The 19840-nt window shown below is 46.0% G+C and overlaps 1 protein-coding gene across 4 annotated transcripts in view; it reads right to left on the minus strand.

The window, feature by feature from the left end:
* NHSL2 (NHS like 2) overlaps positions 1-19840 on the minus strand; it is a 407780-nt gene that overhangs the window by 109924 nt on the left and 278016 nt on the right. For all 4 annotated transcript variants that reach the window (XM_077465163.1, XM_077465165.1, XM_077465166.1 and 1 more), the window contains exon 4: positions 5765-5960. In XM_077465163.1, coding sequence (XP_077321289.1) covers positions 5765-5960 — 196 coding nt within the window. The remainder of the gene's footprint in view (positions 1-5764; positions 5961-19840) is intronic.

A 19840-nucleotide genomic window follows, 5' to 3' on the forward strand; every position in this document is an offset into this window, starting at 1 on the left:
TAAAAGATAGATCACTACTACTAGCTATATAGGTGAGGTGAATATAGCGGTGTATACTGCGGTCAGGGCACGCAGACAATAACCAGAGAACACCAGAGATAAAGGGGTATATACAGATGTATACTGTGCTGTGCTGGAGGCACACACAACTTCCAATAACTCCTGCAGATGGCAAGTGGGCTCAAATAGAGAACAGCTTTGTAGGTGGATATAGCGGTATGTACTGGGTACAGAGCACGCAGACAGCACGCACTATCTCCTAACACTACTGGGTACAGAGCACGCAGACAGCACGCACTATCTCCTAACACTACTAACTGCAAGCTCTATTATAAAAGATAGATCACTACTACTAGCTATATAGGTGAGGTGAATATAGCGGTGTATACTGCGGTCAGGGCACGCAGACAATAACCAGAGAACACCAGAGATAAAGGGGTATATACAGATGTATACTGTGCTGTGCTGGAGGCACACACAACTTCCAATAACTCCTGCAGATGGCAAGTGGGCTCAAATAGAGAACAGCTATGTAGGTGGATATAGCGGTATGTACTGGGTACAGAGCACGCAGACAGCACGCACTATCTCCTAACACTACTGACTGCAAGCTCTATTATTAAAGATAGATCACTAGCTATATAGGTGAGGTGAATATAGCGGTGTATACTGCGGTCAGGGCACGCAGACAATAACCACTACACAACAGCAAGATAGAAAATCGGCCGAAAACGATCGGTGTGTACTGTGTTGAAGGTACACAGAACACCCACTGCTTCAGACGCCAACACACTACACGAGGCCGCCGCGATGGCGGCCTTATATAGTGTGGGGCGTGCACTACACAGCCTGAGCTATGATTGGCCACAGGCATCCTGCCTGTGGCCAATCATGGCTCTCCTCGCTGCTGGCGCTGCGATTGGCCAAGCATGCGGGGTCACAGTGCATGCTTGGCCAATCATGAGCCAGCAATGCACTGCGCCATCGCAGTGCATTGTGGGCCGTGAGTGCCACACGAATTTGACACGAACGGACCAAAATGTTCGGACTTCGCCGAACGGACGAACAGCCAATGTTCGAGTCGAACGTACGTTCAACTCGAACTCGAAGCTCATCCCTAATCATGCCTCCCTGCAGTGAGGAGATGATGTGCTGTAACCTATTGCAACCAGTGAGCAGTATTACTGTACAGTAATCTCTAGCAGCCAATCAATGAGCAGAGATGTGCTGTAAATTCTAGCAACTAATCAGTGAGCCTTAAGGAGTGCTGTAACCTCTAGCAACCAGTCAGTAAGCAGTAATGATATGCTGTAACCTCTGGCAACCAATCACAATTGCTGCCTGATCTGATACAGTAACCTGATTTTAAGTCTTGCTGCTATTTATTGTATGTCTCAGAGAAGGTGGAGAGCGAAATTGCATGGGGGGGGGCCCTAAGAAAATGTTTTGCCCAGGGTCCAATCAATATTAAAGACGGCCCTACCAACAGGCTGCATGAAAAAAAAGATTACAATATATGTCCAACAAGGACCAGCAACGTACTGGTATGTTGCTGGATTTTGAATGGTTATACCAGAATGATGCCTGCGGGTTTAGGTATCATCTTGGTATCATTCTTTTCAGCCAGTGATCAGCTTTCATGTAAAAGCAATCCTAGCAGCTAATTAGCCTCTAGACTGCTTTTACAAGCAGTGGGAGGCTTTTACAACAGCGCCATTGGGAAATTGGGAAAGCATTTTATCACACTGAACGGTGTGGTCAGATGCTTTGAGGGCAGATGAAAGATCTAGGGTCTAATAGACCCCAAATTTTTTTTTTAAAAAGAGTACCCATCACTAACTATTGCTATTATACTAACCCTGCGGGTTTAGGTATCATCTTGGTATCATTCTTTTCAGCCAGTGATCGGCTTTCATGTAAAAGCAATCCTAGCAGCTAATTAGCCTCTAGACTGATTTTACAAGCAGTGGGAGGCTTTTACAACAGCGCCATTGGGAAATTGGGAAAGCATTTTATCACCCTGAAGGGTGTGGTCAGATGCTTCGAGGGCAGATGAAAGATCTAGGGTCTAATAGACCCCAATTTTTTTTTTAAAAAGATTACCCGTCACTAACTATTGCTATTATAGGGGATATTTACATTCCCCAATAAAAATGATTAAAAAATAAATAAAAATGGCAGGAACTGTTTAAAAATAAAATAAAAAAGCAAAAAAAAAGCACCCCTGTCCCCTCTGCTCTTGTGCAAAGGCGAACGCAAGCATTGGTCTGGTGTCATATGTAAACAGCAATTGCACCATGCATGTGAGGTATCACCATGAAGGTCAGATCGAGGGCAGTAATTTAAGCAGTAGACCTCCTCTGTAAATCTAATGTGGTAACCTGTAAAGGCTTTCAAAGGCTTTTAAAAATGTATGTAGTTTGTCCCCACTGCGCGTTTGTACGCAATTTTAAAGCATGTCATGTTTGGTGTCCATGTACTCAGCCTAAGATCATATTTTTTATTTCATCAAAAATTTGGGCAATATAGTGTGTTTTAGTGCATTAAAATAAAAAAATAAAAAAATTTATTTTTTCACAAAAAAATGCGTTTGAAAAATTGTTGCGCAAATACTGTGTGGAAAAAAAAATGTGATACCCATCATTTTAATCTGTAGGGCCTTTGCTTTAAAAAAATATATAATGTTTGGGGGTTCAACGTAATTTTCTTGCAAAAAAAATATATGTTTTCATGTAATCAAAAAGTGTCAGAAAGGGCTTTGTCTTCAAGTGGTTAGAAGAGTGGATGAAGTGTGACATAAGCTTCTAAATGTTGTGCATAAAATGCCAGGACAGTTCAAACCCCCCCCCCCCATTTTGGAAAGTAGACACCCCAAACTATTTGCTGAGAGGCATGTCGAGTCCATGGTATATTTTATATTTTGACTACACCCTTAGAAATCCTGAAGGCGGTGCTTGGATTTTGGGGTCCCGTACGCGGCTAGGCTCCCAAAAAGTCCCATACATGTGGTATTCCCGTACTCAGAAGAAGCAGCAGAATGTATTTTGGGGTGTAATTTCACATATGCCCATGGCATGTGTGAGCAATATATCATTTAGTGACAACTTTGTGCAAAAAAAAAAGTTTGTAATATTCCCGCAACTTGTGGCAAAATATAAAATATTCCATGGACTCAACATGTCTCTCAGCAAATAGCTTGGGGTGTCTACTTTCCATAATGGGGTCATTTGGGGGGGGGGGGGGGGTTTGTGCTATTTTGGCATTTTATGGCCTTCGAAACTGTGATAGGTAGTGAGGAGTGAAATCAACAATTTTCACCCTTAGAAATCCTGAAGACAGTGATTGGTTTTCGGGGTGCCGTAGGCGGCTAGGCTCCCAAAAAGTCCCACACATGTGGTATCCCCGTACTCAGGAGAAGCAGCAAAATGTATTTTGGGGTGCAATTCCACATATAACCATGGCATGTGTGAGCAATATATCATTTAGTGACAAATTTTTGTAAACATTTTATTTATTTATTTATTTTTGTCATTTTTCAATCACTTGGGACAAAAAAAAATATTCAATGGGCTCAACATGCCTCTCAGAAATTTCATTGGGGTGTCTACTTTCCAAAAATGGGGTTATTGGGTGGGGGGGTTTGTACTGCCCTGCCATTTTAGCACCTCAAGAAATGAGATAGGCAGTCATAAATTAAAAGCTGTGTAAATTCCAGAAAATGTACTCTAGTTTGTAGACGCTATAACTTTTGCGCAAACCAATAAATATATGCTTATTGAAATTTTTTTTTACTAAAGACATGTGGCTGAATACATTTTGGCCTAAATGTATGACTAAAATTGAGTTTATTCGATTTTTCTTATAACAAAAAGTAGAAAATATCTTTTTTTTTCCATTTACCGGTATATTGCAAAAAATAAAAATCGCAGAGGCAATCAAATACCATAAAAATAAAGCACTATTTGTGGGAAGAAAAGGACGCAAATTTTGTTTGGGTACAACATTGCATGACCGCGCAATTACCAGTTAAAGCAGTGCAGTGCGAAATTGTAAAAAGACCTCTGGTCCTTAGGCTGACAATTGGTCCGGGGCTTAAGTGGTTAATGTATTCTAGAGAAGGAGACAGCTTAGGTCTTTATACAAGCCATTCTCCATGCTGTGGGATGCTAGCTTGGTCGCTACTCTGGTCTGTCTTGCTGGAGTGGACACCACCACGGAAGAGCAACTCCATGTTAATGGCTGTGGCTTTGAAATGGAATGTCCAACAAGCTCATAGAAGTGTGGCCAGGTGTCTACCAATGTCAGTCACCCACCCAACCTTGTGGTCGCTCATTCGTATTTTCCTCTAACACCAAAACAATAAATCATTTACAGGAAGGTTTTACTTGACATCCCTACAAGCAAACCTATTTTGTTTCCTTGAAAAACTTTTACAGTAAAGTGTACCATTTAAATTCCAGGGCAGACAGTCCCTCACTTGTTGATCATAGGGCAGAAATTGTGGCCTTTCTTAACCAATGCCTCAGCTATCTGCTGAGGTTGACGGAAGACCTGGATTCCCTTATTACGGTAGAGGAGATGATCACCAATTTGAAAGGGAGGAAGACTGATGGCTTTCTTTATTATACTACAGCTCATTTTCTGAGCTTCTTATGCCCCGTACACACGATCGGGCATTCCGACAACAAAATCCATGGATTTTTTCTGACTGATGTTGGCTCAAACTTGTCTTGCATACATGCGATCACACAAAGTTGGTTGGAAATTGCAAACATCAAGAACTTGGTGACGTACAACACGTACGACGAGCTGAGAAAAATGAAGTTTAATAGCCCTCTTCTGCTTGATTCCGAGCATGCGTGGAACTTTGTGCGTTGGAATTGTGTACACACGATCGGAATTTCCGACAACGGATTTTGCTGTCGCAAAATTTGAGAACCCGATCTCAAATTTTGTGCGACGGAAATTCCGATGGAAACTGTCCAATGGAGTCTACACACGGTCAGAATTTCCAACAAAAAGCTCCAATCGCACATTTGCTGTCGGAAAGTCTGACCTTGTGTACGGGGCATAACTCCACACTTTGTTTGGGCTTACAACTCGCTCCTGAAGGGCGAGATTAGACACTGGATACTCGGTGGGCCCATATTACTCTAATCCTCAAGGAAGGGAAGAACACATTAAAAATGTGCCAACAATTGCCCAATTTCCTTGCTAAATGTGGACCTTAAAATTTTTATGAAAATCTTGGCCAATCGGTTTTTGTCTCACCTCCCCCATCTGACCAAGTGGGCTCTTTGCCCACTTGTGAAACCAAAGACAATACCATGAGGGGTATTGAACCTGACCCACCTGGCCCAGTCGTGGGACCCACCCTGCTGATCTCTGCAGACAATGGAGAAGGCCTTCAACTGGGTCAACTTGGAGTTCTTGAATGGCACCCTCTAATGTATTGGTCTTAGTGTGCATATGCACAAATGGATCGAAAAATCATATTCTTGGCCACGTCATCCATCAAGGTTAACGTAGAGCTCTCCCCTTTTTCACTTTAAGCAATAGCACAAGACAGTGTGAGAGGGGTGTCCTCTCTCTCACACTTAATGTTTGTCCTTACTCTCGTTTCCTTGAGAAGATCATAACTATACTTTTTGAATTATCTGGGTCCCCTTAGATGGCCCACTTCCCTATATTATAATCAGCAAGGTGATTTGTCTTCTCTCTTTTATCAATCACTTTGACTATATGCACAGATTTTGTTACATACCAGATACATTTATGGGCACAATGTTGGTTTGTACGGAATTTGATTGGTGCCACCGTCTCTCTTCTGGTATTGGAAAAGGGAATGCTTTAACCCAGGCTACTTGCTTATCTGGAGTTGTAGGTAAGCTCAGACATGTTTCTCTTGGTCTCACGCCTACGGTGGTACTTTCATCTTCACTCACCCTTCTGTTGCTTGGCTGTCAAGAAAGAAAATAGTTAGGATTAAGGATAATAATACAAAAGTTAATTTTGGAACTATAGCTCCCAGTTTCTTTTCTGAGCAATTCTCATTTGGAGAGTGAGTGATGCCAGTATGAATACTGCTTTCATTGGGGATAAAACCTGTACTGAACAACCATGAACCACAAATGAGTAAAGTGAGAGGATCTCTTTAAGCTTCCTGAGAAGCAATTAAAAGAAAGTGTATATTAGTGCATTACAGTCTTTCCAGTGTGTTTACAGGATATTTCAGAAATGACTAAGGAGTAGGGATGAGCCGAACACCCCCCGGTTCGGTTCGCACCAGAACTTTCGAACGGACCCCACGTTCGTTACGAACGTTAGAACCCCATTGAAGTCTATGGGACTCGAACGTTCGAAATGGAAAGTGCTAATTTTAACGGCTAATATGCAAGATACTGTCCTAAAAAGGGTTTGGGGACCTGGCTCCTGCCCCAGGGGACATGGGTCAATGCCTAAAATGTTTTTAAAAATGGCCGTTTTGGCGGGAGCACTGATTTTACTGACGATTAAAGTGAAAAAAAAAGTGAAATATTCCTTTAAATATGGTGCTTGGGGGGTGTCTGTAGTATGCCTGTGAAGTGCCACGTGTTTCCCGTGTTTAGAACAGTCCCTGCACAAAATGACATTAAACGTGTAGCTCCAGTCAAAAAAACTATTTTTAAGCTTTTTGGAAAACATAGGGAAGGGTTATCACCCCTGTATAATTTGTTTTGTCGTCCATTTTTTTTCATCTCACTTGCTGCTGTCTCCTTGCGTTTGCAAGTAGGAGATGTTTGTAAGTTGGATGTTTGAAAGTAGGGGCCTGCCCTATATGCTCTGCAGAAATGGCGGAACAAGGTGTTGGTTTTGCCACAACATTGTAAGCCCTCAAAGTGACTCTTGGTGGGCGCTGGAGCGCCCTGCTGTGAACGATTATATCAAGAATTGTAATTACATGCCATTGTTGAACAGTGGTAGAAAAATTGACCTTTGGTGGTTGTGGTGCTGGTGCCACAACACTATAAGTCCTCACCGTTACTCTGGGTGGGCACAGGAAGGGGCCCTCCTGTGAAATATTATATCAAGAATTGTAATTACATGTCCCTGTTAAACAGGGGCAGAAAAATTTGGCCTTAGGCACTGCTGCTGGTGCCACCACACTGCAACCTCTTCCATATACTCTAGTTTTTTTGCTGGAATTAGCCCTGCTGCAAAGCATTGCATCAAAAATTTTACTTAAACGCCCCTGTTAAACAGGGGCAGAAAAATTGGGCCTTAGGCACTGGTGCTGGTGCCACCACACTGCAACCTCTGCCATATACTCTAGTTTTATTGCAGGAATTAGCCCTGCTGCAAAGCATTGCATCAAAAATTGTACTTAAACGCCCCTGTTAAACAGGGGCAGAAAAATTGGGCCTTAGGCACTGCTGCTGGTGCCACCACACTGCAACCTCTTCCATATACTCTAGTTTTTTTGCTGGAATTAGCCCTGCTGCAAAGCATTGCATCAAAAATTGTACTTAAACGCCCCTGTTAAACAGGGGCAGAAAAATTGGGCCTTAGGCACTGGTGCTGGTGCCACCACACTGCAACCTCTGCCATATACTCTAGTTTGATTGCAGGAATTAGCCCTGCTGCAAAGCATTGCATCAAAAATTGTACTTAAACGCCCCTGTTAAACAGGGGCAGAAAAATTGGGCCTTAGGCACTGGTGCTGGTGCCACCACACTGCAACCTCTGCCATATACTCTAGTTTTATTGCAGGAATTAGCCCTGCTGCAAAGCATTGCATCAAAAATTGTAATTAAACGCCCCTGTTAAACAGGGGCAGAAAAATTGAGCCTTAGGCACTGGTGCTGGTGCCACCACACTGCAACCTCTGCCATATACTCTAGTTTTATTGCAGGAATTAGCCCTGCTGCAAAGCATTGCATCAAAAATTGTAATTAAACGCCCCTGTTAAACAGGGGCAGAAAAATTGGGCCTTAGGCACTGGTGCTGGTGCCACCACACTGCAACCTCTGCCATATACTCTAGTTTTATTGCAGGAATTAGCCCTGCTGCAAAGCATTGCATCAAAAATTGTAATTAAACGCCCCTGTTAAACAGGGGCAGAAAAATTGGGCCTTAGGCACTGGTGCTGGTGCCACCACACTGCAACCTCTGCCATATACTCTAGTTTTATTGCAGGAATTAGCCCTGCGGCAAAGCATTGCATCAAAAATTGTAATTAAACGCCCCTGTTAAACAGGGGCAGAAAAATTGGGCCTTAGGCACTGGTGCTGGTGCCACCACACTGCAACCTCTGCCATATACTCTAGTTTTATTGCAGGAATTAGCCCTGCTGCAAAGCATTGCATCAAAAATTGTAATTAAACGCCCCTGTTAAACGGGCAGAAAAATTGGGCTGCTGGCATCACCCAGAACCAAAAATGTTCTTCCAACATATCAGCAGAGGAGGAAGAGGATAGACAATCAACATAACAGGACAGTCACTCAGCATCAGCATAGGCAGTCTTGAAGGGATGTGGTATTTCAAAAAAAATTATTCGGGAGGGGCGTGGCTACCGCGCGCTAGTGTATGGACGCCTGAGCTGTGTGCTCCGTTCCAGCGACGGGCCCTTACCGACAAAGAAGCGACGAAATGAGGATCCGTATACGACCCCGGTAACCGGAATATCCGTGGACCCAGGCGCTATGTCCCGCAGGAGGAAAGAGGCGGCCAAACCAAAGAAATTAGTGGATTTCTTTAGGCCGGCGGAGCGCGGCTTGAGGCAAGATGGCGCCGGCGGAGCAGACTCGCCTCCACCTCCCTCATGCGGCTCCCGGACGGATGAATCAAGCCCTGAAACGACCAGTGCTCAGCGTGGACGGTCTCCAGCGGCGTCCACTCCGAATTCCTGCAGCCCAGTAAAATCTAAACCCAGGCTGGAAGAAGACTGCAGACAAGTGAGCACAGACCAGGACTCCTTGGAAGACACAAGGGAGCTATCAGACCCCTTCAATGCTTTCCCCACTGCTGATAGGCCTGTATCAGATACTATGCTCAAGGAGATGCTGCTCTCCCTCCGCACTTCTATGCACGCAGACATGCTGAAGTGTGTTAGCTCCTTTAAAAATGAAGTTGGAGAGATGAGTAGCAGGGTGGAACACATTGAGTCAAAAATGGGGGACTTTGCTACTTCCCATAATACATTAATTGATGCCTTTCATGAGCAGGCGGATGAAATCGCATGGCTTAAAAGCAAAATCGCAGACCTTGAAGATAGGTCAAGAAGGAATAATATAAAAATAAGAGGAGTCCCTGAAACCGTCCTTCCTACGCATTTACAACAATATGCCAAGGAACTCATGTGCGCGTTCCTTCCCTCTACGGACGAAGCGGAGATGCAGGTGGACCGCATCCATAGGTTACCCAAACCATCTCATCTGCCAGATAATATCCCTAGAGATGTGTTAATGAGGGTGCACTTTTTCCAAACCAAGGAGAAGCTCATGGTGGCGTTTCGCAAACAGCAGTTCCCTCCTGAAAAATTCACTTACATTCAGTTGTTTGCGGACCTTTCGCAGTATACAATGCAAAAACGGAAGTCGTTGGTGTCGGTGACCAAAGCCCTGAGAAACCACAACATCCCGTATAGATGGGGTTACCCAGTGAAACTGACTGTTACACACGAGGACAACACCACTGTGGTGACTAACATTGAAGAGGGCCTGGCCCTGTTACGCTCCCTGGCCATACTGCCCGTGCAAGCAGCAGACGAACCCTCATTGGCAAAAATGACGCACTCCCCTGATGGATGGCACACAGTGTCGCATAAGAAGAAGAAAAACTCTAAGAAAAGTAATCCTTAACTTGTTTCCCTCCTGAGCCGAGGGGTATACGGATACATATTGGGGCCTTGTAGCACTATGGAGCATTAGTGCGTTTCTCCCCCCCCCTTGTAATAATGGACGGTTTTTCCGCCCTCTGGTTCTTGTTGAATCCTGCTTTTTTACTAATGTTTTGTTTCCTTTTTATGGATATGACTTTATCCCTATCTTTTTCCCCTTCTCATTTATGTCTCCCTTGGTCTGGTCGTCCTCTTCCTCTCTCGAGAACAACTAATATGGCGAATGGACTCATACAATCGCACGGTCCCAGCGGAACCATACAGGACATTAGTACCACCTTCTCCAGGTTTCGTGAGTATCATTCACTACCCGACAGATATGTCTTTCAAAGTAGTTTCCTTTAATGCTAACGGGATGAATCACCCAGCAAAGCGCTCCACAGCCTGGAAGGAGGCCCTCAAACTCAAGGCTGATGTCCTTTTTATACAGGAGACACATTTTGAAGCTGGTAACATACCAAAATTCCAACACAAAAATTTCCCGACCCTCTTTATGTCCTGCGCACCGAAGAAACACAGAGGGGTCCTTATTGCTCTTAGAGACTCTGTGTCCTTTGTGCTGAAAGAGCTCCACACGGACCCTGCAGGTAGATATTTAATTGTACAAGGGGAGCTTAACAGCAAGCAGTACACCCTGGTCAATCTCTACGCCCCTAACACCCACCAAATTCGGTTCCTGCAAAGATTGTATAGGAGGATTGCAGATATTCAATGGGGGTCCCTAATTATTTGTGGTGATCACAATATCACCCCTGACTCCACCTTGGACTCTACTACAGTCGCTAAGCGGTCCCCTCCTAAATTGCAACCTTTCTTACATGCTGCAGATGTGTATGATGTGTGGAGGTGCCAGCACGGCGACGAGCGGGACTACACATTTTTTTCTTCCAGGCATAACTCGTACTCCCGTATTGACCTAATGCTTGTTGACAAACAGTTGCTGCAGTTAATTTCTACGTCCACTATTCATGACATTACGTGGTCTGACCACGCCCCAGTATCCATGGTGGTGATGGAGGGTCGCACTCCTGGTCCAGCTTACATCTGGAGAGCCAACTCCCGTATCTTTCAAATGCCAGAACATGCTGCCAGCATTAGAGCGCATCTGAAGGACTACTTTGCTTGCAATGAAGGCTCGGTGGATGACCCGATGGTTTTATGGTGTGCCCATAAGGCATATATTAGAGGGGTGATGATCAAGATTTGTGCAGGAGAGAAGAGGCGGAGGACACACAAGGTGGATCAACTGCTTACCACCATAAAAACTCTTGAATCCCTTAACAAATCTAATACTGACCCAAATTTAGCTCAACAGCTGTCCAGGGCTCGTTCCGATCTCAGACTTATGTTAATTGAGAAAAATGAAAAATATGTGCGCTCACTGCGTATGTCCTTCTACTCCTCCGGTAATAGAGCAGGCAAGTTTTTAGCACAGAGGCTTAGAGGCATTAGAACTAAATCTAGAATACCGTATTTATTAGGACCTCAAGGCAATGGGAAACTTGTTAACCCGCAAGAGATAGCAGAATCATTTGCCGAATATTATGCAACACTTTATAATCTGAGCAAAGATCCAAACACTACTAAGCCTACCGACGATGCCATACAAGCGTTCTTAGCTAGTATTAGGTTGCCAAAGCTTGCGAAGGAACAGCTAGCTACTCTTAACTCCCCAGTGACTAGGTCTGAGATCGAAAGGGTCATCGGCACACTCCCGCTGGGTAAATCCCCTGGCCCGGACGGCCTATCCAATGACTATTATAAAGCCTTTGGTGAGCAGTTGTCTCCAACGCTGCAACAGGTGTATGCAGCAGCAGTGTCCTCGGCCTCTTTCCCTAAAGAGATGCTTAAGGCATATGTTGTCACGATCCCGAAACCTGGTAAAGAACCTACTACTCCGGCAAATTTTAGGCCGATATCTCTACTTAATACCGATGTTAAGGTATACGCAAAGATATTAGCGCTCAGATTGCTCCCGATACTTCCTTCTATTATTAGTTAAGAAATGGTGTTGCGCTCCGACTAAATAAATCTAATTAAACTAGCATGTACTCAAGTGATAACCAAAACAGAAATAAAATAAAGTGTGAAACTGTATGTTTAAATAAGCTCAGACAATGTGCATAAATACTAAAGTGCAATACACCAGGTCAAATTGTGCGCTTGACCAAGAAAACTTGATATGAGGAATCTTCTATAGATACCAGTGAGATAATATTAAGTATACTCAAATATATAGATGATATGACAGAAAAAAAAAAAAAAAAAAAAAAACTAAGTGTCGTTATAAAAGTGCAATACAAATCAAAAATTACACAAAATGCTAATAGCCCATGTGTAGTGTGTCACGTGTATGAACAAAAATACTAATAGTCCATAAGCAGTGAGATATGTGTTTGAGCATGTTTGTTCATACACGTGACACACTACACATGGGCTATTAGCATTTTGTGTAATTTTTGATTTGTATTGCACTTTTATAACGACACTTAGTTTTTTTTTTTTTTTTTTTTTTTTTTTAGTATTTATGCACATTGTCTGAGCTTATTTAAACATACAGTTTCACACTTTATTTTATTTCTGTTTTGGTTATCACTTGAGTACATGCTAGTTTAATTAGATTTATTTAGTCGGAGCGCAACACCATTTCTTAACTACTATCACTTAATCTGGGGAGGGTTTACACCCCTGCCGGTGTTTTGCTGCAACCTCACTAGTTTTAGGACACATTGATAGGCGCGAGAATATTTTCACTCTCATTCCTTCTATTATTAACCCCGATCAATCAGGCTTCACTACAGGTAGACAGGCATCGGATGCCACCAGAAGGGTCATTAATATCGTCCAGTATGCAAAGGCCTGTCGGACGCCTTCTCTGTTCCTCTCTTTGGATGCGGAGAAGGCGTTCGACAGGATTCACTGGGGCTATATGAGACAGGTTTTGATGGAGTTTGGTTTCTCGGGCCCGATACTGTCGGCTGTGTTGGCTTTGTACTCCTCTCCTTGCGCACAGGTTTACACATCTAACATGTTGTCCTCTGTTTTTGACATAACAAACGGTACGAGACAGGGGTGCCCCCTGTCCCCCTCCATCTTTAACCTTCTAATTGAGCCATTGGCGGAGAGGGTGAGGTCCGACCCCTCTATCACTGGCTTTAAGGTGGGGGGTAGGGAGCATGTGCTGAATTTATTTGCAGATGACATTATTCTATTTTTAACCACCCCGGACATCTCTATTGGACGAGTCACTCAGACCCTGAAGGAATTTGGAAACATCTCCTTCTATAAAGTTAATTCGACTAAATCCTTAATCTTAGGCCTAGACGTCCCCCCCCCCCTTAAGAGGCTGCACTGAAAAAGGAGTTCCCTTATAGCTGGAGCTCAGAACACATTACTTACCTGGGCATGAAGGTAACAAAAGAACTTAAACAATTGGCCCCTTCCAACTTCTCTCCTTTATTGACAAAACTTAAAACAGAAATCGCCCAACTGAACAAAACCGAATTAACCTGGACGGGACGGTTAGCCACCTTTAAAATGATTATTTTACTGCAGATTCTGTACATGTTCCGTACCCTCCCAATCCCCTTAGGAGAGGTCCACTTTGGACCCTTTAATGCGATACTCAGACAGTTCCTATGGAGAGGTAAGAAACCGAGATGTGCTAAATCACTATTGGTGAAACATAGGAGAGCGGGAGGCATGGGGCTAGTGGATCTCCGGGACTACTACAGGGCCTCACTACTTACTCAAGTCAAACATTGGCTTAATCCCTCATGTGTGACCCCCTGGGTCGAGTTGGAAAGAGCCCTGTGCCCGACAGGTGACCTGACACTACTGCTCCTCTTAGATACCCTAAAACCGTACTCTGTGCATATTTTTCCTCCCACCATCCAGGCCTCTTTGTTGGCCTGGAGGACTCTCATTAACCTAGCTTCAGAGGGGCAGGGGACCATGGAGTTCCCTGTACCCTTAAAAGTTATTTCCTACATGGTTCTCGACCTCCCTACGGTTACATGGCATGACAAAGGAATCAAATTCATTGCTGACTTATACACTGAGGCTAGGCTCATTCCCTTTGACATACTTCAGGAACGATATGGACTTTCACCCACAGATAGGTATACTCACTACCGTATATTACATTGCTTGAGGTCCATAAAGACGCACCAGGTGCTTATGCCTAAAGCTGCTTGGAAGTTCTACAACTCCAACTTCCTAGCCCGGGGTGGGATTTCCCTCTTTTATAATATTTACCAAAGCAAATTAGAGTTTGTTAAATCTCGCCCCTACGCGTTATGGGAAAGGGATATGAATACTTCCTTCACACCTCAGCAATGGATAGCGGCTTTTCGAGCCGTCTATGCTTCTTCCAAATCCGTTAATCACTGGGAGCTATCACAAAAAATCGCCCTAAGATGGTATCTCACACCATACAAAATATCCAAATTTGACCGTGGAGGGTCCCCGCTGTGCTGGAGACTGTGCGGAGACATCTGTACCACGTGTTTTGGAGTTGTAGGAGCCTGACTAGCTTCTGGAACTCCTTGTTCCGCGTTGTGTCCAGTGTATCGGGAATCATAACTAGACCTAACCCCGCACTTGCTATATTGAACATAGGAATAGACAACTTTCCTCCTGAGTCTAGAGTGGTGGTAACACACATTTTATTGGTGGCTCGTACGCTAATAGCGAAACATTGGAAATCAGACTATGCCCCAAGAGTATCTGAGGTTTTAGCTACCACCCAAATCCACTTTGTATATGAAACCTTAATTGCTAGCAGACAAGGTAATAGAATGAAGATGATGAATAAATGGTGAGTGTGGACAGAATGGTACAAGCCCGCTTGACCTTACTGAGTGTTACAGACGTGTAGATTGGAGATGACCGCTAGACCTTGGACCTTTGACCTATTATCCCCATTCCTAATCTTTCCTTTTCTTCCCCTTTCCCTTATTCCCCGTCTCTTTCTCTTCCCCCCCCCCTTCCCTGTTCCTCTAAGCAGAATACCCACTGTTTCCTATCTAAGTAGAGAGGACAGCACCCACTACTCAGTGGAGTCTGTAAGTTCAACATACAGCTTGTGTCAGCACCCTTAGATGAAAATGAATCTAGGCTTGTATGTTACTGGTTGTTGTATGTATATTTTCTACTTAAGAGAATCGGCATTCCCTTGTATTCCGTCCTACGGATTATCCTTTAAGTGTTCTTTTTTTTTATTGTATCTCTTCCTTTGTTATGTCTATTTCTACCTGTATATGACATATGCAAAATTTTCAATAAAAACGAATCGTTAAAAAAAAATAAAAATTATTCGGTTACATCAGCTTCAGGTGCTTGGTAGCTGTGGGTGATCCAAGACTGATTCATCTTGATGAAGGTCAGTCGATCAACTGATTCGGTGGACAGGCGCACCCTGTGATCGGTAACAAAGCCACCAGCAGCACTGAAGGTGCGTTCCGAAAGAACGCTGGATGCAGGACAGGCCAGTAGCTCAATTGCATATTGTGCAAGCTCTGGCCAGTGATCCATCCTCAAGACCCAGTAAGCCAGAGGATTTTCGGTAGGAAAGGTGTCCAAGTCTGACCTTGCCCCTAGGTATTCCTGCACCATGTAAATCAGACGCTGGCGATGGGTGCTGGAACCAATCATACCTTGGGGCTGCGGACTAAAAAATTGTCTGAAAGCATCAGTCAGACGGCCACCTTCTCCACTGCTCCTTCTGACCGATGCCTCAGCAACACGTTGTCCAGGACCAGGAGTTTGTAACCTCCCAGTCTCTGGGAACGCGTTGCACAGAGCTTTCTGCAAGGCCTCCCGGAGATGTCTCATCCTCTGCTCCCTCTGCGATGGCAAGATAAGGTCGGCAACCTTACCCCTGTACCGTGGATCAAGGAGAGTGGCCAGCCAGTAATGGTCCCTCTCCTTGATCCGAAGAATACGAGGATCCTTCCACAGGCTTTGCAGGATCAGGGAGGCCATGCAGCGTAGGTTAGCTGAGGCATTCGGTCCGGAGTCCTCTGGGTCACTAAGGACAACATGATCCGCAGCTACCTCCTCCCAGCCACGTACAAGTCCACGTGTTTCTTGGGACTGTAAATCATCCCTATAAGACTGCTGCTGCTGCTGCTGCTGATGCTGAGTGCCAGCCTCCACCTCCATGCTGACACAATCATCCTCCTCCTCCTCTTCCTCCTCCTCATCCTCTTCCTGTGTGATGGGTGGCACAGCAGGAACACTGTCTGGATAAAGGGGGCCTTGAGAGGCAAGGAAGTCCTCCTCTTCCTGCCTCTGTTCTGCCTCAAGTGCCCTGTCCATTATTCCATGCAGCGTATGCTCCAAGAGGTGGACAAGAGGTACAGTGTCACTGATGCATGCACTGTCACTGCTCACCATCCTTGTGGCCTCCTCAAACGGTGACAGGACAGTGCATGCATCCCTGATCATGCCCCACTGGCGTGGTGAGAAAAAACCAAGCTCCCCTGACCCTGTCGTGGTGCCGTAGTCGCACAGGTACTCATTGATGGCCCTCTGCTGCGTGTGCAGCCGCTGCAGCATGGCCAATGTTGAGTTCCATCTGGTGGGCATGTCACATATAAGGCGGTTCTTGGGCAGGTTCAACTCCTTTTGGAGCTCAGCCAGCCGAGCACAGGCATTAAATGATCGGCGGAAATGCACACAGACTTTCCTGGCCTGCTTCAGGACATCCTGTAAGCCGGGGTACCTGCCCAAGAACCGCTGCACCACCAGGTTAAGGACGTGAGCTACACAGGGCACATGGGTCAGTTGTCCCTGTCAGAGGGCGGAGAGGAGGTTGGTGCCATTGTCGCAAACCACCATTCCTGGCTTAAGCTGGCGTGGCGTCAACCACCTCTCGGCCTGCCCCTGCAGAGCTGACAAAACATCCGCCCCAGTGTGGCTCCTGTCCCCCAAACAAACCAGCGCAAGCACGGCATGGCATCGTTTTGCCTGCGTACTTGCGTAGCCCCTGCAACGCCTACGGAGCACCGCTGGTTCTGAGGACAGAGCACTGGAAGAGGCCATGGAGGAAGAAGAAGAGGAGGGGGTGGAGGAGAGAGGTGTGTCACAACCAATAGTAGCATTTTGGAGGCGTGGTGGCGGAACAACCTCCAACACTACTGCACCTTGTCCTGCATCCTTCCCAGCAGCCAGAAGAGTGACCCAATGGGCCGTGAAAGACAGGTAACGTCCCTGTCCATGCCTGCTGGACCATGAGTCAGCGGTAATATGCACCTTACCGCTGACCGCCCTGTCCAGCGAGGCAAGGACATTGCCTTCCACATGCCGGTAGAGAGCCGGAATCGCCTTCCGTGAGAAAAAGTGGCGTTTGGGGACCTGCCACTGAGGAACCGCACATTGTACAAACTCACGGAAGGGGGCCGAGTCTACCAACTGAAAAGGCAGCAGTTGAAGTGCTAGCAATTTAGCCAAGCTAGCATTCAACCGCTGGGCATGTGGATGGCTGGGAGTAAACTTCTTCCGCCGGTCCAGCAGCTGGGGCAGGGACATTTGCCTGCTATAATCGGACGTGGGTGTACCGCTAGCAGAGTTCCCGGAAGCACTTGGCTGTGACACACCTAATTCTACACCTTCATTCCTCTCAGAGCAGGTTTCAGAGAGGACTGAAGGTCTAGTGGGGTTGGAGATGCCAGCTGATGAGGAGCAAGGAGAGGTCCGCTTTGTTCTTTGGTGTGGGTCTTTGAGGTACGCTTTCCAACGAGCTGCATGGCAGGTCAACATATGTCTGGTCAAGCATGTGGTGCCCAAGCGGCTGATGTTTTGGCCACATGAGATACGCTTGAGACATATGTTGCAAATAGCAGCGGTGCGATCTGATGCACTCGTCTCAAAAAAGGCCCACACCAAAGAACTTTTAGAATAACGCGCAGAGGCAGCGCTCTGCACAGGCGGAGCTCTGCGGTGTGATTCAGTCGGTGTGCTGCCCCTAAGCTGGCCCCCGGAGGGCATCCTGCCTCGTTGGACATGTGCCTCCTCCTCCTCCTCCTCCTCCTCCCTCCTTCCAGGCACCCACGTGGAGTCAGTGCCCTCATCATCCCTTCCCTCTTCATCGCTGTAGCAAACCTGGCAGTATGCTGCAGCTTGTGGAACATGACTGCCAGATTGCTGTTCTTCTTGAGCATCCCCTCTCTCTGCGCTCACGCTACTGCCTTCCTCTAGCTGAGTGTCATCATCAGAGCCCACCAAACACTGGGCATCCTCCTGGAGCATGTACCCAACACTGTGCTCAAAGAGTTCAGGAGACTCCTCAGGAGGACGTGGTGGGTCTAGGGAAGGAGTCACTGATGATGACATTGAGAGGAGGGAAGACGATGCGTTGGCAGCTGCTTTGCGACTACCCTGAGACTCTACCAAGTCATCCACTCTACCAAGTCGTTGGCATGTTGCGGTTCAACATGTCCAGCTGCCGAAAAGAAGGACAAGCATGTCCCATGGCCACGTGCTGATGACAATGCACCGCGTCCACGACCAGCACTGTTGTCTCTAGACACAGAGCCTGCTTGCCCTCTTTTATCGGCTCGCGCCTGTCTGCCTCTCCTTGCTGGCCTTCCAGACATGGTAATGGCCTGAAGGGAGTTGGGTAAAACAGCAGTTGGGTAGCTCCGGTTGGAGTGCCCCCCTCCTTTCCATTAGTGGTTTTGGGCAGGGGGCGAGGAGCCGACCTGATATTCTGATGCTCCTTGGGGGGGGTCTATGGGTTCATGTTTCCATATTACTGCCTTACGGGCCTTAGGGCCTTACCCCTCCCCTAGCTTATGCCCGGGGGGGTTTGCATGATTACTTCTGGACGTGGACCATATTACTGCCGTACGGGCCTTAGGGCCTTACCCCTCCCCTAGCTTATGCCCGGGGGGGTTTGCATGATTACTTCTGGACGTGGACATACTGTACCGAGGATGCTGGACCCCGTTACTCCGAAGTTGTCGTCCACACTTTTGGGGTTTATTTTTTTTTTTTTTTTTGGTTTTTGTCTCCTTTTTGTTGGACGAGTTGTAACTAAGAATGGGCCCTTGGAACATTCCAAAAGAATCTTGCACTTCAATCTGAGGCGTCACTTATACTATTGTTTGTTCCCCTTTAACTTGTTTTTTTGCCTCCAGGAAGCGGCTGCGCTGGAGTCTGTCTACTCGGCGCAGGAGACTCTGTCCTAGGTGTGCTGGTTGATACGCACCGCCCCCACGGGAGATTTCTCCTTTAAATGGGTTTAATTACGTTTGGTTTGGGTTCTCAAACACCCTGGGGCTGTTTTTCTGGGGTGTGGGGTGGGAAGGGAGGGGAGTTCTGTTTTTTTTTCTGTTTTTTTTGTTGTTTTTTTGTTACATGCTACCATGTTTTCTGCTATGGACAGCGCTACTATAACGAATGTACAGGGTATATCATTGCATTGCTTAAGATGAGACATTTGTGCCTTGGCCCCGGTCGGGCGGTCATATCCGTTGGTCCCCCCTGTCCTTCCAGGTTATGGCTCCGTTGAAGATCCTCTCCTGGAACGTTAGGGGGCTTAACCAGAAGATTAAACGCTCTCTTGTTTTTGACTACATGAAAAAATATGCTCCGCATATCTGTATTCTTCAGGAGACGCACCTAGTGGGGGGAAGGATTATGGGTTTGAAGAGGCCCTGGGTGGGATATCACTATCATGCCACATATTCCGGCTATACCCGGGGGGTTAGCGTCCTGATCCATAAGTCCCTTAATTTTGAGCCTCTTGATATTGTTACAGATAAGGACGGGAGATACGTGCTGGTGCACGCCACAATAGACATGATAGAGATGGTGCTGGTGGGTCTTTATATGCCTCCTCCTGCGGATCTGTCTTTACTACATAAATTGACTGCCCTGATAGCCCAATTTCATACTGACAATGTGGTTATAGCAGGGGACTTTAATATTCCTCCTAATCCTTCCCTGGATAGGTT

The sequence above is a fragment of the Lithobates pipiens genome, unplaced genomic scaffold, assembly GCF_037356315.1.
Source record: "Lithobates pipiens isolate NorthernLeopardFrog02 unplaced genomic scaffold, aLitPip1_a1.2 Scaffold_1, whole genome shotgun sequence".
Taxonomy (NCBI): Eukaryota; Metazoa; Chordata; class Amphibia; order Anura; family Ranidae; genus Lithobates; species Lithobates pipiens.